Consider the following 27,524-nt stretch of genomic DNA (forward strand, 5'->3'; position numbering starts at 1 on the left):
CTATATGCATATTAAAATCACCCATGATTATTGCCGTGCCTTTCTTACATGCTCCCAGTATTTCCTGGTTTATACTGTGCCCTACTGCTGAACTACTGTTTGGGGACCTATAGGTTACTGCCACCAGGGACTTCTTTCCCTTGCTATTTCTTATTTCTAGCCAGACTGACTCTACGTCTTGCTCTCCAGTGCCTATATCATTCCTCACTATAGCACTGATCTCTCCCTTTAATAACAAAGCTACACCGCTTTTCCTTTTCCTTCCTGCCTATTCTTCCGAAACACTAAGTACCCTTGCATATTCAACTCCCAAACCTGTTCCTCTTGTAACCATGTCTCAGTATTCGCCACCAAATCATACCTATTTATCTCTATTTGCGCTGTTAACTCATTAGTTTTATTCTGAATGTGCATTCAGATACAAAGCCTTTAAGTTTGCCCGATTGTCAATTTTCCCTACTTCTATATGATTCTTTGGTGCAATATGGCGTTCACACACTCTGTCCCTTCCTTTCACTTTTTGGTAACAATCAGCCTCATCACTAACCTGCACTCTTACCCTCTCCTTAAACTTTGATTTTTTTGTATATCCATGCAACTGAACTCTCCCCCCCCCACTATTTAGTTTAAAGCCCTATCTACAACGCTAGTTATGCGATTCGCCAGGTCCCAGTATGATTCAAGTGGAGCCCGTCCAAACGGAATAGCTCCCTCTTTCCCAAGTACTGGTGCCAATGTCCCATGAATTCGAGCCCATTTCTTCCACACCAATCTTTGAGCCATGAATTTACCTCTTTAATCTTATTGACCCTGTGCCAATTAGCTCGTGGCTCAGGTTGTAATCCGGAGATTATTACCTTTTTGGTTCAGCTTTTTAATTTAGCCCCTAGCTGCTCGTATTCCCTCAGCAGAACCTCTTTCCTCATTCTACCTATATCGTTGGTACCTACGTGGACCATGACAACTGGATCTTTCCCCTCCCATTCCAAGTTCCTCTGCAGCCCAGATGAGATATCCTTAATTCTGGCACCAATAAGGCAACACAGCCTTCGGGACTCTCGATCCTGGCTACAGAGAACAGTATCTATTCCCCTAACTATACTATCCCCGATTACAACTACATTTCTCTTTTCTCCCCCCACTTGAATGGCTCCCTGTACCACGGTGCTATGGTCAGTTTGCTCATTCTTCCTACAGTCCCCATTCTCGTCCTCACAGGGAGCAAGAATCTCGAACCTGTTGGATAAGGGCAAGGGCTGAGGCTCCTGCAGTGCTACTTCCTGGATCCCTCTACCTGCCCCACTCATAGTCACACCCTCCTGTCCCTGACCACTGGCCGAATTTAAGGTAGTTAATCTAAAGGGTGTGACTGACTCCTGAAACACAGCATCCAGGTAACTCTCCCCCTCCCTGATGTGTCGCAGTGTCCGAAGCTCAGACTCCAGCTCATCAACTCTGAGCCGGAGTTCCTCGAGCAACCAACATTTGCTACAGATGTGGTCACTAGGAACCACAATGGAGCCTACCAGCTCCCACATCATGCACCCACAACACATCGCCTGGCCCTACCTCTCTATTTTATTTAATTAGCTTTTCAATTTGTTTTTAAATTTCCTAATGGTCTTTAGTTTATCAATCTATAAAATATTTCTTCTATTTACCTTTAATCTGAAAGCAAGTTAGAATAGATATTCAAAATACACTTTTGAAAATCAACTGGAACTCGCTCTCTCTGCTGAGTTGAAGCTGAAATGTTAGGCCTCCGATCCTGGGCCCCAGTAGTCACCTTTAATCTGAAATCAACTTAGAACAGGTAGTTCAAACTAGCAGTTACTTACCAACCAATAACTTACGGTTTGCCTGTGATGTCACTTTTTTTTTTGTAAAAATATACTTTATTCATAAAATATCTTCAATCACATTCCAAACCATTTCAAAAACAACATTACAAGGGTACAATCCAGGTTAAACTTTTACAAAATGTATCACCAGGTGCATCAGTACAAACAATATTACAATCATTTACAGCCTTTCATTTTGATCTGTACAGCCCGAGGGGCTCTAAACAGTTCCCAGTCTCTCGGTGCGCTGTGGTAGAAAGGTCTTAGACAGCGACCCTTCCCCATTGCGCCTTTGCGGCAGCTGCCCCAAGCTTTAGTGCGTCCCTCAGCACGTAGTCCTGGACTTTGGATTGTGCCAGTCCGCAACAATCGGTCGGGGACAACTCTTTGTGCTGGAAGACCAACAAGTTTCGGGCAGACCAAAGCGCCTCTTTCACCGAGTTGATGATCCTCCAGCTGCAGTTGATGTTTGTCTCGGTGTGTGTCCCTGGGAACAGCCCGTAGAGCACAGAGTCCTGTGTCACAGAACTGCTCGGGATGAACCTCGACAGCAACCACTGCATCTCTCTCCAGACTTTCTTTGCAAAGGCACAATCCACAAGGAGGTGAACAACGGTCTCTTCCCCACCGCAGCCACCTCGAGGGCAACGTGCAGAGGGGGTGAGCTTCCTGGCGTGTAGGAAGGATCTGACGGGGAGGGCCTTTCTCACCACCAGCCAAGCTACGTCTTGGTGCTTGTTGGAGAGTTCTGGCGATGAGGCATTCTGCCAAATGACTTTGACAGTCTGCTCGGGGAACCATCCCACAGGGTCCGCCCTCTCCTTATCCCTCAGGGCCTCTAGGACGTTACGTGCTGACCACTGCCTGATGGACTTGTGGTCAAAGGTGTTTTTCTGCATAAATTTTTCCACCAGGGACAGGTGGTACGGCACGGTCCAACTACTTGGAGCGTTCCGCGGCAGCGTGGCCAGACCCATCCTTCGCAACACCGGGGACAGGTAGAACCTCAGCACGTAGTGACACTTGGTGTTTGCGTACTGAGGGTCTACGCACCGCTTGATGCAGCCACCCACAAAGGTGGCCATCAGTATGAGGGCGATGTTGGGCACGTTTTTTCCCCCTTTATCTAGAGGCTTGTACATCACGTCCCTGCGGACACGATCCATTTTCGACCTCCAGATAAAGCGGCCTCCGGATTAAACTGATAAGAACAGATTTTTTTTTTTTTTTGGTAAAAATATACTTTATTCATAAAATATCTTCAATCACATTCCAAACCATTTCAAAAACAACATTACAAGGGTACAATCCAGGTTAAACTTTTACAAAATGTATCACCAGGTGCATCAGTACAAACAATATTACAGTCATTTACAGCCTTTCATTTTGATCTGTACAGCCCGAGGGGCTCTAAACAGTTCCCAGTCTCTCGGTGCGCTGTGGTAGAAAGGTCTTAGACAGCGACCCTTCCCCATTGCGCCTTTGCGGCAGCTGCCCCAAGCTTTAGTGCGTCCCTCAGCACGTAGTCCTGGACTTTGGATTGTGCCAGTCCGCAACAATCGGTCGGGGACAACTCTTTGTGCTGGAAGACCAACAAGTTCTTTTTTTTACTCGGCGACAGTGACTGCAGAGGACACTCTTCTCAGACTGCTTCCCGGCGACGGTGACTGCAGAGGACACTCTCCCCAGACTGCTTCACGGCGACGGTGACTGCAGAGGACACTCTCCCCAGACTGCTTCACAGCGATGGTGACTGCAGAGGACACTCTTCCCAGATTTAAGCTGAAGGAACAGCAACTCATCTTCTCATTAGGCAGTTTACAGCCTTCTGGACTCAACATTGAGTTCAACAATTTCAGACCATGAATCTGTTTTCCATTTTGAATTCTCTTCCCCCAAGTGCCAGCCCAAATCTTGTTCTCAGGTTTTTGCTTTCAGACAGCGCTAATCTTTATTCTGCCATTAACACATTCTGCTATTTTGCTTTCAGACAGTGCTGACCTTTATTCTGCTATTAACACCTACTCTGGACCAATGCTTTGTGTCTTTAATACTATCATTACATTGTGTTCCATGACATCTTTGTCATTTAATGTCCCCCGCCCTCTAACCCACCCCTGACTTTTTCTTTCGCTCCACTTGACCCAACCTCTTTTGTCAACAGCATAAAACCCATCATATCCCTACCTCTCTTTGGTTCTGGAAATGAGTTGTATTGGGCTCAGTTTCTCTGTCCATGGATGTTGCCAGACCAGGTGAGTTTTTCCAGCACTTCCTGTTTTTATTTCAGATCTTCAGCATTCACAGTATTTTGCTTTTATTTTAATGTTTATTGGACAAATGGGAGCAGAAATTTAAGTTTGATTCATTCTTGTTATGATGGTATTTATTTTAGGGAAAAGGATTAATTCTTGCACCAGCTCCCTAACATCAAAAAAGAAGGCAGGAAAGGCAAGTTAAAGCAGTTTTGCAGAATTTCCACCAGTTCGACCATTGGTGCTCCCAGCACACTATACCCCTGTACACAGTGTGTAATGGAAATGGGGCCCAGCAAACTGGACTCCTTGGAAAGAGCCAATTCTTTTCAACTGCTTCTTCGGGTGGACCACCCTGGTCAGTGGGCGGTCTGATTTACGCGCTGTCATCCACCTCCAATCATTGGGTTCTACAGTTATACATGTTATTTAAATGGCCATGGGAATTCCCATGGGCCTAGTAGACTGAAGTGTTGTGGTAATTCAGGATCATGCATTTTTAGAATCAGTTGAAATAAAGCAACTTCCTAAAGTGATATAAATTTAAATAAAATATAACTGGACCTACTTTGTATATATTACGATGTATAAAGGTTTATGTACTTCTCTCCTTTAACATAAAATGTAAAAACATCTTAACCCCATTAAAGGATATTTGAAGGTTCATTATAGTTTTGCTTCCTCCTTCCTGCCTCTTCCAACTGTAGAGGTGTTCACACTCATGCGCTGGATTTTATGGGGGGGGGGGGTGGACTGCTCCTCCCCCACTGAAGGAAAGTCGACCAGCAGCCAACATGCCGGAAAGAAGCCCGCCTTGCACCCATAACATGCTGGGGATGGGCTAAACTAGCTGAGAGCGGGACTTCTGCCCCTAGGTGAGAGGAGGTCCCGCCCTCAAGAGCTTCTGGCTAATCTAATTGGCCAGCAGCTCCAGCATTCCCGGCTGCGCCGCTGCTCAGTAGTGGGTGCTGCCGGGACTACAAGAAGAAGCATGAAGGAGCGAGATGGCTGCCCAGAAAAGTAAGTCCCAGATTTAGGGCAGGAAGGGATATGAAAGCCCAGGGAGGAGAGAGAAGGGGTTGGGTATAGGGGTCGGGTTTTGGAGGGTAGGCAACAAGGGAGGAAGGTGGAGGTGACATCTTGCGGGGGGAAGTTGCCCTTGATGCACACAGGGTATCCCCCCCTCCCCTCCCCCGAAAGAGGTGCTCCCGCTTCCTTCTTGCCGCTTTTCACCTAGACCACAAAAAATGGCCTTCCCAGTCCCACCTGCCTGGCCAAGCATATTATGGTGTGTTCAGAATATTATCCTGGTCAATAGGCTTGCTAACAAGTCTAATTGACCTTTAGTTATTCATTTAAATATGGCAGATGAGCTGCTGATTTCAGCACACATCCACCTACCCTGTTATGGGGGTCAGCTTAGGGATGGACAAGAAGGTGGGGGGCTGGCTAGCCACCCAACATATTTTATGTGCCCCCTCAACGCCAAATACATGCCTCGCATGGGCTGTAAAATCTAGCCTATTAAGGAGCTCCTCAACCAGTAGGGCATCAGTGAACAGTATCAAAAATCGTGCAACAGGGTGTTTTTCTTTCACTATTGTTACGATCTCAGTTACGATTTCAAGAGAAATTTGAACTCCCAGTTAATACCTGAAAGAACTATGCCACAGGATTTGACATTTTAAGCAAAAAGCTTTATTGTTCAAGAATTAAACAAAGGAAGTACTACTACCTTAACACTATATTTCATAAAGCCTTATTATTTAAACGCAAAATTCTTAATCTGATTGGCTGACAACTGAGCAGTCCCAGCAGCACCAGAACTCAGTCGTGGCTGCTACTGGGACTACAAGCAGTGTAAGGAGAAGATCCACGAATGCCAGACTTACAGGTTGGGGAGGGCTCAGGGACCCTGGCTGGGGGAGGAATTTGGGAGGGTCAGGTTCAGGAGGCCAGGGGGCGAGGCACAAAGTGGGGGATACCATCTTTGGGGTGGTGCCCATGACGGGCAGAATGTATCCCCCAAAGGAGTTACCCCATTCTGGCCTTTTAGCCCAAAGTCATGAAAGAGAGGATGGCCTCCTTCATTCCACCTTCCACAGCCGCACGTATTATTGTAGCCAAGGTGGAAACAGGCCCTATCCTGGCCATTAATTGTCCAGTTAAGTACCTCAATTGGCCTAAGGGTGGTGGGCTGGCTGACGCCTTACTTATGGACGACAGTTTGGGGGTGGGCGAGAAGGCGGTGGGCTAGCCACCCATCCTATTTTACATGGCACTCCACCTGCAAAAACGCCAGTGTTGGGCCATGAAATTCCTCCCATTGTTTCTCCCTATCCTCTCTGCTAAAATGCATCACCTCACACTTCCCTGTATTAAATTCCATCTGTCACTTGTCTGCTTGCCTATCTATGTCCTGTTTCAGGCAATTCTTATCATTTTTCACTGTTTGCCACTCCTCCAAATTTGCAATCATTGGCAAATTTTGATATTTTACTCCATATTCCAATATCCAAGTCATTTATATATAGAGAAAAAGGCAATGGTCCTAGTACTGACCCTTGAGAAACACCACTGTCTATTACCCTTCAGTCTGAAAAACAATCATCTACCGTGACTTGCTGCTTTCTGTCCTTAAGCCAATTTATTTATCCAGTTAGATAAATAACTGACTCTCCTATTCCATAAGCCTCAACTTTGTTAACCAGCCTTTTATTTAAAACATTTTTTTTTTGTTAGTACAGATTGTTTTATTGGATCCATAATGTTGTAGAAGTTACCAAGACATCTTAACATTACTGTAAATATGTACATATGTACATAGTTCAGTAGAGGGTACAGGTATGGAGAGGACCCCAAGGCATGTCCTTACATGTTGCTATCCATCTTACTGGTGGGCAGTACTGCACTTAGTCCCAGATTGACCCTTAATTGACCAGATCTTTCTACTACACATCCTCTGAAGACTTTATTGCCTGGATATAGACTGACAATAGTTAATTACAGTTTGATTCAAGTCTTGCATTGTCATTAGGCTTGTGTATTCAACTTGAGTGTTGGAACTATAACTACTCTAACCTACTTTGTGATTAACATTACATTAGCAGCATGCATTAACAGAGCTTATACTGTCCCATCATCCCCCTTCAAGTCTTTGAGATCAGGATTTGAGGCGGTCTAGAGGTCTTGTACCACTGCCATGTCTTAGTTGCTGAGTGGTCAGGAGAGTGGTAGGATCTAGGGACTGTTGTTCTTGGTGGTGGATCATTAGTTGGAGCTGGGTTCAGGGCTAGTTTCATGCGATTTTTCCATTGCGAGGTGTTGCAATATGCCTGGTCGGTCCGGCTGCTGTGGCGGTGGTTTGGTACCAAGAATGGTGATCATTTCTTTCTGGGAGGACAGGAATGGTATCCGTCTAGCTGTTGGTTGCATCTCTTCTTCCTCTTCCACCTTTTCCAGCATCTGGAAGCCTTCTGGGGTTGAGAGGGAGCCATCCTGTGGATAGAAGAAGAGTGTAGTGGCAACTCACCTTTGTTGAATAGTGTTTGCGTCAGGCTGCTCTCTGGTTCCAGTGGACTCCGTGGTCTCATCACACTGGCTGGGGCCTTGTGTAGGTTGTCATCTCAACCGACTGCATTGTGGTCGCTGGTGGAGGCAGAAGCTCGGTTGGAAGGCATTCTGGCTCTGGCATCACCTCCACTGGGGGTGCTGTGGTAACCTCCTGCGCTGCAGTTGGTCTGGCGCTTGGTTCGGTTTGGGGACTGGAGAAGGCTTTTCAGCTTTTTTATTCAGCTCTGCAGAAACCGCTTTTTCAACCGATTTACCCAAATCCTGAGTTCATCCTTCTGGATGGGTCTGTAAAGTAACTCAAGCTTCTCTTCATCTTCATAGTCATATGCTAAACTCAACATTCCGTCTTGAAGTCCATATAGGCAACATCCAATGCATTAGGAACAGAGGAAGAGAGAACTTAGAAGCAGGAGTAGGCCATTCGGCCCTTCATGCCTGCTCTGCCATTTCATAAGATCATGGCTGGTCTGACTGTGGCCCCAACTCCATGTTCCCATCTGCCCTCCCATAACCCTTGACTCCCTTGCTATCACAAATCTAACTAGCTCTGCCTTGAATAAATTCAATGACCCAGCCTCCATTGCTTTCTGGGGAAGAGAATTCCACAGTCTAATGACCCTCTGAGAGAAAAAAAAACCCCTCATCTCTGTCTTAGGAGACCTCTTATTTTTAAACTGTGTCCCCTAGATCTAGTCTCCCCAACAAGAGAAAACATTCTCCTGGTATCCTCTCTATCAATCCCCTCAGAATCTCAAGTGTTTCAATTAGATTACCTCTCATTTTTCTGAACTCCATTGTGTGGAGTCCCAACCTGTTCAACGGTTCTTCATAAAATAAGCCCTTCAGCCCAGGAATGAATCGAGAGAATCTGCTCTGCACTGCTTCTAATGCATTTTTATCCTTTTTCAAATAAGAAAACCAGAACTGTACACAGTATTCCAGATGCAGCCTCACCAAGGCTCTGTACAACTGTAGCATAACATCCCTACTTTTGTATTCTATTCCCCTTGTAATAAACACTAATATCCCCTTTGCCTTCCTAATAGCTTGCTGTACCTGTGTACTAACTTTTTGTGATTCATGTATTAGGACACCCAGATGCCTCTGTACCACCAGGCTGTTCAATCCCTCTCGATTTGAATAATATACTGCTTTTCTATTCTTCCTGCCAAAGCTGACAAGGTCACATTTTGTCACATTATTCTCAATCTGCTAAATTTTTGCCCCTTCACTTAACCTATCTATATCCCTTTGTAAACTCTTTACCCCCCCTTGACAACTGAATTTCCTACATATCTTGGTGTCATTGGCAAATTTAACTACCATACATTCAATCCCCTCACCCAAGTCTTTGATATAGATTGTAAATAATTGAGGCCCCCAACACTGATTCCCCAGCACTCCACTAGTTACAACTTGCCAACCCGAAAGTCCTGTGGTTAATCAGTCCTCTGACCTTGCTAGTATGTTACCCCTTACACCATGAATTTTTATTTTGTGTTGTAACCTTTGAGTGGCACCTTATCAAATGCTTTTTGGAAATCCAAATACACTACATCTACAGGTTCCCCTTTATCCATGTTGATTTTTACAACCTCAAGGAACTCTAATAAATTAGTTAAACACGATTTACCTTTCACAAAACCATATTGACTCTCTGATCCCATTATGATTTTCTAAGTATCCTACTACAACCTCCTTAATAATGGTTTTGAATAATTTCCCTATGACAGATGTTAGGCTAACTGGCCTATAGTTCCCTGCTTTCTGCCTCCTTCCCTTCTTGAATAAAGGTGTTACATTTTCTATTTTCTAATCTGCTGGGACCCTTCCAGGAATTTTGGAAGATTATAACCAATGCTTCTACTCTTTCTGCAGCCACTTCTTTTTGAGCATGAAACATAGGCCATCAGGTCCTGGATACTTCTCAACCTTTAGGTCTAATAGTTTCCAAATACTATTTCCCTGGTGATGGTGAGCGTTTTAAGTTACTCCCTCCCTTTCAACTCTTGATTTTCAAGTGTCTTTGGGAAGTTCTCAAAGTGTTCTGTTACTTCATCAAAAAATTCAATTAGATTAGTCAAGCACGACCTGCCTTTTAAAATTCCATGTTGGCTATCCTTAATTAACTCAAATCTATCCAAGTGCTTGTTGATTTTTTTCATGATTATGGATTCCAAAACCTTGCCCACCACTAAGGTTAAACTAACTGCCCTGTAGTTGCTAGGACAGTCCTTACCTATTTTCTTGAATAAGATTTCCACACTTGGCACTTGCCAATCCCCTGGCATGCTCTCCATATCTAGGGAAAGTTGAATGATTAAGGCATGCCCTTCCACTATCTCCACTCTCACTTCCTTTAGCAACCTTGGATGCAAGCCATCTGGACCAGGTGACTTATCTATGCTAAGTGTAGCCAGCCTTTCCGGTTTCACTTCCCTTTCAATTTTCACGTTATCCATTACCTCCTCTTTCTCTGCTTCTACAAATATTTTGTCAGACTCCTCTTAATAAATACTGATAAAGAACTCGTCAAGTATTCTAGCCTTGCCCTGCACCTTTCAGCATATATCACACTCTTCCTCCCTAATAGGACCCACTCAACCTCTTACTACCTACTTAGCATTTACATGCTGGTCGAAGATCTTTGGGTTCCCTTTTATGTTGACTGCAGTTCTATTCTCATACTCTCCCTTTGTCAGTCTTATTTTCCTCTTCACCTCCTCTCTCAACCTACTGTATTTGACCTGGTTTTCACTTGAAGAATTCACCTGACACGCATCATACACCCTCCTTTTTGTTTCATCATAATCTCTATTTCTCTCGTCATCCAAGGAACTTTGCTTTTGGCTCCCTTACCTTTCACTCGTGTTGGAAAACGTAGCCTGCACCTGAAGCATAGGATTACTTCATCTGGACACAACCTTCCTCTTAAAGATCACTCATTTTTCTGTTACAGTTTTTTCTGTCACTCTCTGGTTCTATTTTACTCTGGCTAGGCCCCTTTTCAGCACATTGAAATTAGCCTTCTTCCAATTCAAAAGTTATATATTAAATTGCCCCTTGCCCTTCTCCATTACTAATCTAAACCTTATGATATGATGATCACTGTTACCCAATGCTCCCTCACAGTCTCTTGGTCATTTCCCAGCACCAGATCCAGCAATCCCTCCTTTCTAGTTGGCCCGAGAGTATATTGATCAAGAAATTTTTCCTGAACACATTACATAAATTCCTCTCCCTCCTTACCTTTTAACATTATCCCAGTCGATATTTAGGTAAATAAAGTCACCGAGTATCAATACTCTATAATTCTTGCACATCTGTGATTTCCCTGCAGAATTGCTCCTCTATCTCTCTCTGACTCATTATTTGTCGACCTGTAGAATACCTGCAATAATATGATCATAACTTTTTTACTTCTCAGCTCTAACCAAAAGAACACTGCCCTTGCCCCCTCAAGATCATCTCCTTTTTTCAACATTACAATCTCTTCCTTAATCAGTAACCATGCTCAACCTCCCTATTTTCCTTCTCTATCTTTCTGAACACTTATACACTTGGAGAGAATTTTTCCCATATTGGGCAGGGAGTGCTGGTGCTGGCAGGCACGGTCCCGATCGTCACTGGCGATTGGGACCGTGCTGCCACTTTGCGTGGGCAGGCCAATTAAGGCCCACCCAGCGTGTTTGGCGATACCCGGGGACGGCGGGAGTGGGGGGAGCGCAGGCAGAACAGCAATCGCCGCCGAGTCCAATGGCAACCCGGCGGCCTGTTTAAAGGCCAAGCTGCAGCCGCACCAGGGCTGCTGTATATGGCCAGAGATTGGGGGCAAGGCAAATCTGAAAGAGCCATGCAGGAGGGTAGGGCGGGTGGCCAGTTTGCACCCAGGTTCTCCGATGAGTGCCTTGCTGCCCTCCTCGAGGAGGTGGCAGCACGGCGGGATGTGCTTGTCCCCGAGGACGGGAGGAGGAGGCCACCCCACTTGACCAAGCGTGTGTGGGAGGAGGTCGTGAGCTCCCACGACGTTGTGCGGCGCTCATAGACACAATGCCACAAGCGCTTCAACGACCTGCTGCGCATGGGAAGGGTGTGTAGCATGTTGGCATCATTCACTGCACCCATTATGTAACCTCCTACCCCGCTGGCGGACCATCCATGTCTGAGTGGCCTGAGTGCAGTGTGTTGGTGACGGCATGTGTCCTTAGCTGGGCGGCCCAGCAGAGATTGCCTGTGCGTTCGTCAGCATGAGAGGGTTGAGATGAGATGGGTTCTGCACCCACAGCATGTGGTGCAGTGACACCCACATGACTGTGGTGGGTTCAACCTGGGGGAGCCACACCCAGGTGCACTGGTTGAACTCCACGACATGTGGAAGTCAGGGTGATGACATGGTTTGAGGGGATCTTCAAGGTCCTGTGGCACATATAGATGTGCTGTCCTCAGCCCTCCACGTCATTGTGCCTCTTGCAGCGGCTGGTACAACTGCGTGTTCCCAACTGTGATGAAGGCAGCATGTGGGGGAGGGGGGGAGGTGGTGGGGGTGGAGGAAAGGACACACCAGTCATATTAGTGTGAGTGCCAGCCACCAACGGGGGAAGGATGCACTGCAGACCTGCAGTGGCCAACTGGGCTTGGGGTGGGCTTGCCGCGAGGAGATTGATGGTACAAGTATCACTTATCAATGTAATTTTTTCATTTTCAGGAGAAGAATTCTCATAACAGCGTTGAGCGGCTGAGGACTGGCAGTGGGCCTGCCCAGATATTGATGCTCAGCCGCTATGAGCAGGAGGCACTGGACCTGGAGAGGCGGCACGCACCCAGGTCCACTGGAGCCAGAGAGGTTGGGGTTCCATGGGCAGGTATGTATGGCCAGCACTCACGTCACCAGTAGTCTCCCAACATCCGTGCCATTGCTGATTGTTCAGTGAGTGACGTTACCAACATTGGCATGCCCAGTGTGTGTGGAATGATGAGTGCTTGGTGAGCCGGGGGACAGGCATGTACATTATGTACATTGACATTGCCCACAGGCTAACTGATTGAATTTCCTTACTCTTCCTTTCAGCATCATCGGCGCACGGCCGGGACCCGGAGCAGCAGGGGCCCCCTCTGACACCTGAGAGGCATGAAGTTTCACCATTACAAGCGTCATACCATCTCTGCCAGGCAGGCACCAGCGCAGATACTGGCACCTTGGTGGGCATCATATCTTCAGCTAGTATCCCGGGTCACAGCGGTGAGGGCACTTCACAGTCGCTGGAGCAGTTGGTGGAGACAGAGAGCGTGCAGATGTTGCCTGCAGTTGGAGGACTGAACGGGCCCAGGCACATGTCCAGTCCGTGGCAGATGATGAGCCTCTGGAGTCGTGGGTGATGCAGCCAAGTGTTGACATGAGGCCGGGTGTTCGGGAATATCTGATGGAGATACATGAGGCTCTGCTTGGCTTGGTGTCAGTGGTGGAGGAGTCTACACGGGCCGTGGCCGATGCATTGAACATCATGGCTGAGCGCCAAGCTTCCTCCATGGAGAGATTGGCGACTCTTATGGAGAGGCAGCTCCAGGGATAGGATCAGGGGTCCCCTATCTATTGCACCCTGGATGCGGGGGAAGCCAGCAATGGCCGTGAAGCCTCTGGCTCGCTCTGTCTGGCTGGCCTTGTCCCAGTGGTAATGGATGAAGGTCAGTGCACACCTGAACAGGCTGACACAAGAGTGGACAGCCAATTGGGAGACACCGTAGACATCACCCACTGAGCCCTGGAAAGAGCCAGAGGCATAGAAGTTGAGGGCAGCTGTGACCTTTCGAGAGACGGGCATGGGGTGTCCACTCACACAGCTGATATCCCTGGACAATCATCTGACAGATAGTGTTGACTGTCTCCCTTGACAGACGAAGCCTCCTTCGGCACTGCACCTCAGACATATTGAGGTAGGTGGTTCACGCTCTGTATAAGCTGGCAGCAGGATAGTGGCGTCTTCTGCGGCCCCTTGCGCCTTGGACTACCTCTTGGCCCTGCGCCCCATGTGCCTGCGCCTGTTCTCCCAAAGGTGGCTCCCCTGGTGGCTGAATGTGCACTCCTGGCCTCCTCCCCCTTCTAGCCCTCCTTTCCTCCTCAGATGAGGTGCCTCCAGTGGAGAGATCACCTCCCATTCCCAGGCTCAGGGAAGCTTGAAAAAACCTACAGACCCCAAAACAAATCCTCACTGAGAAGTGCTGACCTGAAGGTAATGAGTGCAGTGCAAGCAGCTGCTACACGTTTGAGACTTCTCCACCTCACACACGCAACTTTCAATAACTTCTGAGCGCTAACTTTTAAATGTCTGGATTCGCAAAAACAATGATCCCTCTTTCCCTCCCGTGGATGAGGATCATTAAAGTTTCGGATAGCCGCCTACCCGTTGCGCCCGTGCGACGAGCTGAATATCGCATGGACGCCTTAAAATCCAGGACAATTGGAGCCATAACTACCTTCATTGGCCCAGTAATGACTTGTGGCTGCGCAATGGACATCGTCACGTGCCCGCCCAGCGAAATATCACAATGGCGCGTGGTGACGTCGGGACGCGCACCCAACGTCACCGTGCGTCATTTTATGTGTCGGTGTGCACATCCTGTCCCCTGCATGCCGACAGAAAAATTCTGCCCCTTGTATATTAAACATCCAGTCCTCACCATTTTTGAGGCATCTTTCTATTATAGCCGCTACATCATCTTTTCACACTCTATTTGCGCTTGTAGCTCACCAAACTTATTCACCACATTTTGTGTGTTTATGTACATAAATTGTAATCCTATCTCTACTTTCCTCGTGTCCTTCTTAGTCCGCTCCTATCTAATATGGTACTACTTCCTTCTGTAGTCCTATCCAACACTGTCATTTTATGCAGCTTATTCCTCATTCCTATTTCTATATGCTGCTGCCCATTTTGCTGCCAATTTGGTTTAAACCTTCCCCATCTACACGGGTGAACCTCCCTGTGAGGATATTGGTTCCAGTTCTGTTGAGGTGCAACCCATCCCTTTTGAATCGGTGCCTTCTGACACAGAACTGGTCTCAATGTCCCAAGATTCTGAAGCTCTCCTTCCTTCAAGCTTCAAGCCACACATTGATCCTCCCTATCTTATTATTTCTACTTTGCCCAGTGGATGGCACTGGGAGTAATCCTGAGATTACTACCTTTAAGGTTCTATTTTTTAGCTTCCTATAGCTCCTGAAAATCTGACCTTAGGATCCCAGTACTTGCCCTCTCAATAGCGTTGGTACAAACATGTACCATAGCTTCTGGCTCACTCCCTTCCCCCTGCAGCATAACCTGTACCTTCTACATGATGCCCTGTACCCTGGCATCATGGAGGCAATACACCATGCAGAACTCATGATGACAGTTGTATAATTGCCTGTCTGCCCCCCCTAACTATTATACAACAACTGCATTTCTATGCTTTGTTGTTCCCTCCTGTACAAGCCTTTGCCCATTGGTGCCATGAGTTTGGTACTTGAAGGAGGTATTTGAAGGAGTTTGATACTTCTTCAGGGTATCATCACCCCCATCAGTCTCTGATATTAAGTGCCTGTTTGAGAATGGTACACAGCTTGAAGACTCCTGTTCTACCTGCCTCTTTCTATTCTTCTGGATGGTCACCCACCTACTATCCTGACTGCTCACTGCCTGTGGGGTGACCACCTCCTGCAACATATGATCCAGGAAACTCTCATCCTTCCTGATGCTCCACAGTGACTGCAGCTGCCCCTCAAACCTGAAATCTTGACCTTAAGCTAGCTGGAGACATTTCCTACACATGTGGTCACTAAGACATGCAAAGTGTCCTGAAGTACCCACATAGCAAAGGAATTGCACACAACGGGTCTCAGATGCCCCTCCATGATGTTAAAAAACCTCTGTTTCCAGTTAGTACCCTGTTTAAACTATGAATTTTAATGTTTAGGTCTACATCTTCATTAAAACCAAAAAATGATGAAAATATTCAGCAGGTCAGGCATCATCTGTGGGGAGAAACAGAGTTAATGTTTCAGGTCATGACCTTTCATCAGAACTGAAGAATCTGATGAAATGTAATAGGTTTTACGCCACTAGAAGTGGGGAGGGGCAGGAAGGAATAAAGGGAAGGTCTGTGATAGGGTTGAGGGCAGGAGAGAAGAATTAACAAAGATTTCATGAAGCAAAAGCCACAGAGAGTGGTAATGACTTTGGTAAAGAAACAAATATTGTGTCCAAATGGCTATATAGCAGCCATCTGAATGCATATAAGGGGATAAAGAAAGAAGTGAGCTAGAAAAAAAAAAGCAAAAACAAGCAAATAGAACAAGATGGAGGCACTGCTCCCCCTCAGGCTCACTCTTTTATCTCTCGCACTGCTCCCTCTCAGACTTACTCTTACCTTCTTGCACTGCTTTCTCTCAGGCTCGCTCTTTTATCCACTAGCACTGCTCTCTCTCAGGCTCACTCTTTTATTCTCTCGCACTGCTGTCTCTCAGGCTCGCTCTTTTATCCACTAGCACTGTTCACTCTCAGGCTCGCTCTTTTATCCACTAGCGCTGTTCTCTCTCAGGCTCACTCTTTTATCCACTAGCACTGTTCTCTCTCAGGCTCGCTCTTTTATTCTCTCGCACTGCTCTCTCTCAGGCTCGCTCTTTTATTCTCTCGCACTGCTCCCTCTCAGACTTACTCTTACCTTCTTGCACTGCTCTCTCTCAGACTCGCTCTTTTATTCTCTCGCACTGCTCCCTCTCAGGCTCGCTCTTTTATCCACTAGCACTGTTCTCTCTCAGGCTCGCTCTTTTATCCTCTCTCACTGCTCTCTCTCTCAGGCTCGCTCTTTTATTCTCTCGCACTGCTCTCTCTCAGACTCGCTCTTTTATTCTCTCGCACTGCTCCCTCTCAGACTTACTCTTACCTTCTTGCACTGCTTTCTCTCAGGCTCGCTCTTTTATTCTCTCGCACTGCTCTCTCTCTCAGGCTCGCTCTTTTATTCTCTCGCACTGCTCTCTCTCAGACTCGCTCTTTTATTCTCTCGCACTGCTCCCTCTCAGACTTACTCTTACCTTCTTGCACTGCTTTCTCTCAGACTCGCTCTTTTATTCTCTCGCACTGCTCTCTCTCAGGCTCGCTCTTTTATTCTCTCGCACTGCTCTCTCTCAGACTCGCTCTTTTATTCTCTCGCACTGCTCCCTCTCAGGCTCGCTCTTTTATCCACTAGCACTGTTCTCTCTCAGGCTCGCTCTTTTATCCTCTCTCACTGCTCTCTCTCTCAGGCTCGCTCTTTTATTCTCTCGCACTGCTCTCTCTCAGACTCGCTCTTTTATTCTCTCGCACTGCTCTCTCTCAGACTCGCTCTTTTATTCTCTCGCACTGCTCTCTCTCAGGCTCGCTCTTTTATTCTCTCGCACTGCTCTCTCTCTCAGACTCGCTCTTTTATCCTCTCGCACTGCTCTCTCTCTCAGGCTCGCTCTTTTATTCTCTCGCACTGCTCTCTCTCAGACTCGCTCTTTTATTCTCTTGCACTGCTCTCTCTCTCAGGCTCACTCTTTTATTCTCTCGCACTGCTCTCTCTCTCAGACTCGCTCTTTTATCCTCTCGCACTGCTCTCTCTCTCAGGCTCACTCTTTTATTCTCTCGCACTGTTCTCTCTCAGACTCGCTCTTTTATTCTCTCGCACTGCTCTCTCTCTCAGGCTCGCTCTTTAATCTTCTCGCACTGCTCTCTCTCAGACTCGCTCTTTTATTCTCTCACACTGCTCTCTCTCAGGCTCACTCTTTTATTCTCTCGCACTGCTCTCTCTCTCAGGCTCGCTCTTTAATTTTCTCGCACTGCTCTCTCTCAGACTCGCTCTTTTATCCTCTCACACTGCTCTCTCTCAGGCTCACTCTTTTATTCTCTCGCACTGCTCTCTCTCAGGCTCACTCTTTTATCCTCTCGCACTGTTCTCTCTCAGGCTCACTCTTTTATCCTCTCACACTGCTCTCTCTCAGGCTCGCTCTTTTATTCTCTCGCACTGCTCTCTCTCAGGCTCGCTCTTTTATTCTCTCGCACTGCTCTCTCTCAGACTCGCTCTTTTATTCTCTCGCACTGCTCTCTCTCAGACTCGCTCTTTTATTCTCTCGCACTGCTCCCTCTCTCAGGCTCGCTCTTTTATTCTCTCGCACTGCTCTCTCTCAGACTCGCTCTTTTATTCTCTCGCACTGCTCTCTCTCAGACTCACTCTTTTATTCTCTCGCACTGCTCTCTCTCAGACTCGCTCTTTTATTCTCTCGCACTGCTCTCTCTCTCAGGCTCGCTCTTTTATCCTCTCGCACTGCTTTCTCTCAGGCTCGCTCTTTTATTCTCTCTCACTGCTCTCTCTCTCAGGCTCACTCTTTTATTCTCTCGCCCTGCTCTCTCTCAGGCTCGCTCTTTTATTCTCTCGCACTGCTCTCTCTCTCAGGCTCGCTCTTTTATCCACTAGCACTGCGCTCTCTCAGGCTCGCTCTTTTATTCTCTCGCACTGCTCTCTCTCAGGCTCGCTCTTTTATTCTCTCGCACTGCTCTCTCTCAGACTCGCTCTTTTATCCTCTCACACTGCTCTCTCTCAGGCTCACTCTTTTATTCTCTCGCACTGTTCTCTCTCTCAGGCTCGCTCTTTTATTCTCTCGCACTGCTCTCTCTCAGGCTCGCTCTTTTATTCTCTCGCACTGCTCTCTCTCTCAGGCTCGCTCTTTTATCCTCTCGCACTGTTCTCTGTCAGGCTCACTCTTTTATCAGCTCGGCAATCTTGCTTTGCTCCCTCTCAGTTTTACTTTTTGAATTTCCCACTTCCCGTGCTTTGCTCCTGCTTAAGATTACTCTTATCCTCTTGCTACTCTCTCATTGTTCTCTCTCAGACTCATTCTTTTATTTTCTTGTTCGTATTTAGTTCTTTCTCTTAACAATTTGAAGATCAAGAGGGACCTTTGTTTACCTACCAAGGGGTGAAGTTTCCATACACACAACATCTCCTGTTAATTTATTGTTGAGATTAATTCATTCTGAAAGTACTGATAAAGATACAAAGTGCCCATTAGTTTTGTCACTATTATCGTGTTATTCCAGAATTTTTGTTCAAAGTGCTTTACATAAGTACAAGCACATGGGCATAATTTAATTTGCTTCTGTCCACCATCTTATTTGTTTGTTCCCATCTACCAGTGTATTGTGTATGTATTTTACGTCATGCTTTCCTTCAAATGAATAACTCTGAATTACACTGCATTGATTCAGAGTCATGGGGCAGCATTTTCCCGTCAGCGAGCCGGGGTCGGGGCCCGCTCGCCGACACATAAAATGACACACGGTGACGTCGGGTGGGCATCCCGACGTCACCGCATGTCATTTAGATTTTCAGTTCGGCGGGCTGCGCACCTGCTGAACTGTCAAAGGCCTATTAAGGCCATTTACAAATCAGTTAAAGCATTTAAGTGGGTGGCCCATCCAACCTTAAGGTTGGCGAGCCGGCGAAGTACCCAAGTGGTCTTCGCATATTTCATGGAATCTCATCCACAGGTAGGATGAGGTTTAATGAAGTGTTTAAAAAATCAGTAAAAGTTCTTCCAAAATTTCAATAACATAACCCCAGCTCATGTGACACTGTCACATGAGGGGACATGTTTCAAAAGTTTAAAAATCCTTTATTTAAAAGTTTAACACTGAAACAAATCTCCTTGAGGCACAGAGGTGCCTCAGGGAGATCTCTGTGCTCTCCCCCCCACCCGCACAGGGAGTGCTCAGCGCTTCCGGGCGCGCATCACGATGGGTCGGCCTTAATTGCCCCGCCCACGTAAAATGGCAGTGCGGACCCGATCAGGTTCGCGCCCACCCCCGCACAACCCCCATGAATGGGGGGAAGTTTATGGCCATGATCAAATAAAACTACTTTTTTGGCTTGATTAAAATTCCACACCTTTTTGTAATTACATTTCTTATTACCCCCCACTAAGTAACACCATTTTTTTTTTTTTGCTATCCAGAGGTCCTAAACGTTAACTGTAGTTCAGATGTGCTTGTGGACAAAGTATTCTATCTGAGATCACCCAGTGGTTCACTGCTATGTTTGTGTTGAATGGATGTCAAACAGTTATGTAAAGAAATAAAGCAAGCGAGAATTATGAAACGATATTGTGGAGCACCATTCACAAATGCAAAATATTCCATTCAGTTCTAGATTAGATTTTCCTTCAGATCAGCTGTTGTTCTTATCATCAAATCACCATGCGAAGTAACTGTCATTAACAATGTACTTCTTAGGCACTTTCAAAAGCTTTCAGTATAATGCGTGTGCTGTCTATATTTGTATTGACAATATGTGTAATGTTTGTTAGACTTATGAGTGACATAGGCCAGACCTGCTGAGTTTTTCCAGGTAATTCTGTTTTTGTTATGAGTGACATTACTACTTCCATAGACCTGAGAATGTAGCCCCTAAAGGGAAATGTGTGTCATTCAAGTTGGGGATTTCACAAGAGTAGCAAGTTCATGGGAAGACCGTCACCTCCAATTCACAAATGATTCTGACTTGGGCACAATCCTGCAATGTCATTGGGCCAAAGTCCCAGAATTCCAATCTAACTGCATCTGAACAATGGCTGCGGGTGGCTCAAGGAGAAGGCCCACTACCATCGTCTCCGGGCAGCTAGCGATGGGCAATAATTATGGCCTTGCTAGCATCATGCTCAATCTGAATTCCCTTTTGAAGCAGTTAGTTAATAATTTGGAATAGGTCAAATTCAGACATTGCTTTGATGAGAGTTATTTGACCAAATCGGCATATAAAGAATTTACTTATTTTGTCCAATGATTTTTGAGACGTTTGAGTCAAAGTGTAAGAAGTGAAAACTTGGTGGGATTTTCAGCCACCATTGGGGCTGAGATCAGAGGTCAGGATGAGCTAAAGATAGCCCTGTTGGTGGGCGTGCCTGTTTCCTGGCTCCATCCTGCCTCTGGGCAGTGGAGGCAAGATTGGATGAGCTGGCAGAGCAACATGCCCAGATGGGGCAGGTAGCCAATGAGGCTACAATGAAATGAATTTTTCAATTGGCCTCCAGGTTCCTAGAGGTGAACAGCACTGTAGGTGGACACCTCATGGAGTTGAATGGTTCAAGAAGGTGGCTCACCACTACCTTCTCAAGGGCAATTTGGCATGGGCCACAAATGTTAGCATTTTGGTGTTCACATCCTGTGAAAGAATAAAAAAAATGATGGGGACAGGTTTAGATGCCTAGAGACAGGCATTTGGAGGCAGGCCTAAAGGCCCCCACTGTCTGAATAAGTGAAGGAGCAGTCATAGGCTGCTCTGTAGAGGGGATCCCTCCACAGTGGTGGCTTGGGTGCTGAAACTATTTTAATTAAAGATTTAAAAAAGTTGGAGAGAGTGCACACCACCTGGAAGCACCCTCTTCCTTACTTACCTTCCCTTAATTCCCTTCCATTACAGCCTGAAACTCCTTTCAAGCTAGAAGGCCTCTGTTTAGCCCTCCAGCTCAGGGAGCCCGGCTGCTACCCTTAATTAGATGGCGAATCTGCCCTCTGACCATTAATCAGCTTCCTTTGGTAAAATCACAGACGAGTGCTCCTCTCTGTAGCACCTCACCCCCAAGCCAGAAATAGTCTCAGCCTTTGTTCCCCACCCCTGGAGGGAAAATGCAACCTTCATTCCTTTCAGCAAAGTTCACCACCACCTTCTCAAGGGATGGGCAACAAAATGTTGGCCTTGCAGGCAACATGCACATCCCACGAAAGAATAATCATAAGTAACAATATATCAGAAGATTTCCATAATTTAAAGGTGGTGTGATTGCTTAATTAGGGGCTTGGTAAAGTAGTGGTTATGATACAATTCTAGCAACCCAGAGATTATGAGGTAGATCCATGGCCAGTTGTGCAACTAAATTCAACAAATATTTGGTCTAGCACAAAGAAAAGATGGTCATCAAAACTGCCAGGTTATTGTAGAAAACCAACAGGCTCACTAATAACCTTCCTTCCGGGAAGGGAATCTGCTTCCCTCCTGCATGTGACTCCAGTGCCTCATTGTGTGGCTGGATGTTTAAAGCCCCAAGGAAATTGGTGCAGGTTACAAAGGTACCCTAATATGTGTGGTAAATAAAAATCCATGTGCAACAATTTACAAAAAAAATCCTCATTTACTTGGCAATGCACAAATATTTTGAAAATCAATCCTTAATTCTCTATACCTCTATTGCTTATCATTGAAAGAGCAAACATGGAGAAGAGCTGTTGCCATCATAGAGGCATCTTGTTATACATTAATTGATTTGTTTTAGCACTTTTACATTTCTGACAGGTTACAATTGTGATTATTATTATTCCAGTAATGTTTCGGGCACATAAGAACATCTTTTGCATTGGATCTTGTACCTCTATGTCAGGCGATTGGATGTTTCAGCAGAGGGATATCTGATACTAATCAGGAAAAAAACTCTGTAAAAAATCTGTAGCAAACATTAAAAACTGTACATAGGACAAAATATTTTTGTGAAAATGCCTCATACAAGTAGTGTTTATAGTCTCCCAAACAACTGCTGTAAGTTTAAAAAAAAAACCTCTCTATTGGTACAATAGTCAACCCATCTTTAAATGAAGTGATTTACCAAGAGGAGTAGAGTTGCAAAGGATGAATTTCGTGCTAGAATTTCTTCATTCTCTTATAGGAAATCCACAGAGCAGTTTAGTCAAATTTAATTCTCATTAAGCTTAATTCAAATGCAAAGAAAAAAGTAAAAATTAATCATGAGAGATCTATTGTACAATAAACCTTGCGTACAGAAAACTTGGATTAATAGCTCTTAATAAATATTAGCAAACATCGCTGTGGATTGATGTTAATTCCCAATAAATTACTATGGTAAATGTTTACATAAATAAATTAACTATTTTAATTTAAAGACTTAAATATCTATTTTATTTCAGTGTCAAAATTATGTTGTTTGCTTCCAGTTGCTGATTCTCAGTCATGCAGTTTACAGGGGTATAATAGTGTAAGAGTTATGTTACTGAACTAATAATCCAAAGAATGAGAATTGCAATCCTGCCATTGTAGTTTGAGAATTTTAATTCAATTTTTAAATAAGTCAGGAAATAAAATTTTGTAAGCCTGTTTTGGTCAATGTGTGACTCCATTCCAACCCTGGTAGTTGACTCGAAGCTTCCTTCTGAAGAGGCCCTGCAAATCACTCCATTGTATCAAATTGCAACACCATCTTCTCTGGGCAATTTAGAATAAGCAATAATTGCTGGCCTTGAGAAGCGTTGCACATCCTGAGAATAAATTTTTTAAAATGCTCCCCAGTTTAGGGAATATTGCTGCTATTTGTTGTTTGCAGCAGAACTGTAAAAGGTTTAAAATTAATTATAAAAAGTGAACATTCTTAATAAGAGACCCGCCCATTTTAATAAGGCACCTATCCATTAACTATCCGAAGTTTAAAAGTGTACGGTTGGATTAGGGATTTATAAAAAAAAGCCAAGTTTGGAAATGTTACACCAGTGAATGAAATAAATAGTTGTTTTGTTCAAATCAAGATCATCTAACTTAGGGGAAAAAATCATGCTCCACACAAACAATCATACTATAAACATATTGGGGGACTTTCTTCTTCACTACACCTGGGCAACGTTCAATTCCAAAATGCAACAAAAAAATTCTGCATCCCTGCAATACTGTTCACCCCCAGATCTCCTGAGATTCCCCAAGCACATCACTGTGCCTGTACCTGTGCCTAAAGATGGTTTGGTACCATGGTAATGAGGCAAGAGGAACTGTTCCCTTTCTAATCAGTATGTCTCACCATTTAATGCTGCTATAGAGGGGAATATATGAAGAAACCTGTAATTGTGACTTGTGCTGAGACCCTTCATAAACCTGTAAGGGTTCCCAGGGCAACACAAAGATGGATACAGAAAGAAGGTATTTACAGTTTTAGCAGGATTACCCATTTCCCTACAGGATGATCTTTGTACCTTGGGTTGTTGTGGCAGCTGCAGACAGATGACCCTGATGCCATCTCTTTCCCATTTCTGATCCCACCCCTACCCGAAAATGTTGACGTCATTTTTGCATTCAAATACGCTCAAAAATGACCAGCAATCATTTGACATCAAATATTCTAATTTGGACTGAGTTTTGCATGAAGTTATCAGTGTTTTTCCATCTTTGACATCAAATGCGATCAAATGGCAAAAGGTGCTCGATAGTATCGAGCGCACTCAAAACTATCCAGTGCACTTGAGCCTATCCAATGCACACAAAGCTATCAAGTGCATGCAGCAACCTGTATTGAAAAATACAAGGAAATTAATTATTTAAATAACATCTGAATTTTCTCAGTTTTTCACTTAATCCAATAAATCCTCACGATCTACAGTACATACTTGAGAGCACCACCAGATCCACATCAATTCTTAATTCATTTTAATCTCAGGGACTACACTTTCCACCCCCACCCCGCCCAGGCTCAGAGTCTAAACTCTCTTACCCACCCCGCCCAGTTTCAAGGTCTAAACTCTCTCCCTTCCCCTGGACTCAGGGTCTAAACTTGCTTGCTATCTCTCTCTCTCCCCCCACACCACCCCCCGCCCCTCCCCCCACCCCCAGTCTCAGGGTCTAAACTCTCTCTCCTTCAAAACCCCTAGTCTCAGGGTTAAACTCTCCCTCCCCCAAAACCCCCAGTCTCAGGGTTAAACTCTGTCTCCCACCCCCAGTATCAGGGTGTAAACTTTATCCCACCTCTCCCAGTCTCGGGATAAATTCTCTCTTCCCCAAGTCTCAGAGGCTAAATTCTCTCTCACCCCACCCTCCAGTCTCAGGGTCCAAACTCTCTCTTCCCCCCCCACCCCCTCTCCGTCTCAGGATCTAAACTCTCTCCACCCTGCCCCCATCTCACCCCCCACCCAGTCGCAGGGTCTAAACTCTCCTCCACTTCCTCCAGTCTCAGGGTCTAAATTCTCTCTTCCCCCCTCCCACTCCACCCCACACTGCAGTCTCAGGGTCTAAACTCTCCCCCGTATCTCCTAGTCTCAGGGCTAAATTCTCTCTCCCCTCCCCCTGCACTATAGGTTATGAAGAAAAACATAAAATAAGCTTATTAAAACATATGTCATAACAGAGTCTGCTTTTTCTAAAGTTAGCTCAGTTTTGGGATGTTTGAAGCTATCAAAATTCAGAAAAATGAAAAATAAACTCTATGATCGTTTTTGTTGTCCAAATGCTTAAGGTAAGTGATACACAAATGTTTCAGTATTGTGGTTTGGGGAAATTGATGACAATAATGTCAGTTAGTCTGCTTGCAGTGGTAAATGACAGCTAAATGATTGCTTTTGAGCACAATTGATGTCAAATGATGACTAAATGTTTGCTTTTGAGTTCAGCTGATGTCAAATGAGTGCAAATGAATGCTATTGAACACAAATGATATCAAACTTTTTGCGTAAAGATTGGGGCTGTGTTCGGAATGCACCTGGGCCATATAAATGGTCCAGGCCAGATAAAAGGATTGATCCCCAATCTTTGTGCTGCACCCATTGACTATGCATGGAAGGGGAAAATCAACTCTATTAGCTAATTTCTTATTTAACAAAGGCAGCCTTCAAGTGAAGAAAAATCATTGTTATAATTTTAAATGATATGTGAAATATTGCTTGAGTACATAACTTAGAACAAGCTACAGAGAATCATTTTTCTTCTGCCTAGGTCTCAAAACTGCACTAATAGAGAGAGAGGACTTCGCTTCTGGGACCAGTAGCAAAAGTACCAAGCTTATCCATGGAGGAGTACGATATCTACAGAAAGCATTCATGAATTTAGATTATGAACAGGTATAAATAATAAATATTCTTGTGTTAGAATGAACATTTCTAGCATTATTAGTTCTACAAGAATATGTATTATTTCTTGCTAATGGTATCCTGAAATGAATATGCATTGAATACATTTGCTTTTAAACACAGCTATGGACTACTAATCTGTCTACATTCTTTCCAGACCAGTTAAATAGTCAATAAATTACGTGATTGTAACTTCCAATTATTTTCCTTTTATAGTATAAACTAGTGAAAGAAGCACTCACGGAACGTGCCAACTTACTTGATGTTGCCCCACATATTGCAAAACAATTGCCGATAATGCTCCCTCTTTACAAGTAAGCATTTCTTAATATAATGGAAATGCCATGTCATGATTCTGTCTATGCTTTACTGTTGAAATAATTCAGAATATTGCAGTAGCTAACAGTCAAATATTCTATGACAGTTAACTTTACTTGTGTTATATCCAGGTTAATCTTGGTGATGAGTAGAAATTCCTCCGAGTGTTACAGTTATCAAGCTAACCATTTGTTTGCATTTAGTGCATCTCCCAAATTGCATGAGAACTTAAGAAATAGGAGTTGGAGGAGGCCATTTGGTCCTTTGAGTCTCCTCTGCCATTCAGCAAGATCATGGCTGATCTTGTACCTCAACTCAATCTCCCTGTATGATCTGCATAACCATTTATTTCCCTTGGTACCTAAAAGTCTATCAGTCTCTGTCTTGAGTGCACACGATGATTGGACATCCGTAAGCTTTCTGGGGAAGGGAATTCCAAAGATTCACCCCTTTTCAATGAACAAATTTCTTCTCTTCTCAGTTCTAAGCCAACCCCTTATTCTGAGACTGCGATCCCATTTTTGCAGGATCCACAAGCCCCTAAAGAATTTTATATGTTTCAATCAGATCATCACTCGTTCTTCTAAACTCCAGGGAACATAGGCTTAATCCACTCAATCCCTCCTTGTAGTAAAACCCCAGCGATTTGCTTGTGCTTCTTTCAATTTAGTGTACTGTATTCGCTGCTCATGACGTGATCGTGTCTACTTCGGGGAGACTGACTGGGTGACCACTTTGCGGAACGCCTCCATTCAATCGCAAGCATGACTTAAAGTTTCCTGTTGCTTGCCATTTTAATTCTCCACCTTGTTCCCAAACTGGCCTTTCTGTCCACGACCTGCTACAGTGTTCCAATGAAGCTCAATGTAAGTTCACGGAACAGCACCTCATCTTTCCACTCAACACTCTATGGCCTTCTGGACTGAACATTGAGTTCAACAATTTTAGATCATAACCGCTATCTTGTTTATGTGTTTTTTTTTACTGGTTCAGTCTTGTTTTGCTTCTTTCTTGCATTCAGACAGCTGCAATGTAACCACTCATGTCTCATCGGCTCACACCTTTTGTTTCTTACTATACCCATTACCACTGTCAAAAAGGGCAATGAATACCAAGATGCTTGATCTTCCTGAATGGCCTGAAATTGTTAATGAATTGTCTATTGTTATAGAATCCACTTCTCATTTCATATATTAATTATTTACAGAATCACAACTCAGCATGGGGATGTACCAGAAAGCCATCTTATTGGCAACTTTTGCTCATAACACATTTTAAAATCATTTTTGTTCAAGCCTTCGCCTTGGGAAAATGGCCAAATGATAATGAGCCTTGACACCAGGCTATCAGCATAGCTCTCTGTGCACTTGTACGCAATACCGCTGTCTGAACAAGAATGGCTATAACCAGTAAATATCCAGATAAATGCAACCAGTGCTTGAAGATCATACATGTCATCAGCCTGGCAGTAATGACAGTGTATATGTGGTGTTTTGGACTGGAAATAACACACACAGGGCGGGATTTTCCGGCCCCAACACCGGCGAACATGGTTGCAGGCAGGACGGGACAGGCTGTCCAAATTTTCCCATCCAGCCATGGATGATGTCCGCTGGTGTCAGGGCTGGAAAATTCCGCCCAGAGACTCTACTGTAGTCATG

At 44.9% G+C, this 27,524-nt stretch overlaps 1 protein-coding gene across 1 annotated transcript in view; it reads left to right on the plus strand.

The window, feature by feature from the left end:
* Nucleotides 1-27,524, plus strand: part of gpd2 (glycerol-3-phosphate dehydrogenase 2 (mitochondrial)) — a 180,798-nt gene that overhangs the window by 81,957 nt on the left and 71,317 nt on the right. Inside the window, exons 4-5 of the mRNA XM_078552201.1 lie at nt 25,412-25,536; nt 25,762-25,859. Coding sequence (XP_078408327.1) covers nt 25,412-25,536; nt 25,762-25,859 — 223 coding nt within the window. The remainder of the gene's footprint in view (nt 1-25,411; nt 25,537-25,761; nt 25,860-27,524) is intronic.

The sequence above is a fragment of the Cetorhinus maximus genome, chromosome 11 (assembly GCF_964194155.1).
Source record: "Cetorhinus maximus chromosome 11, sCetMax3.hap1.1, whole genome shotgun sequence".
Taxonomy (NCBI): Eukaryota; Metazoa; Chordata; class Chondrichthyes; order Lamniformes; family Cetorhinidae; genus Cetorhinus; species Cetorhinus maximus.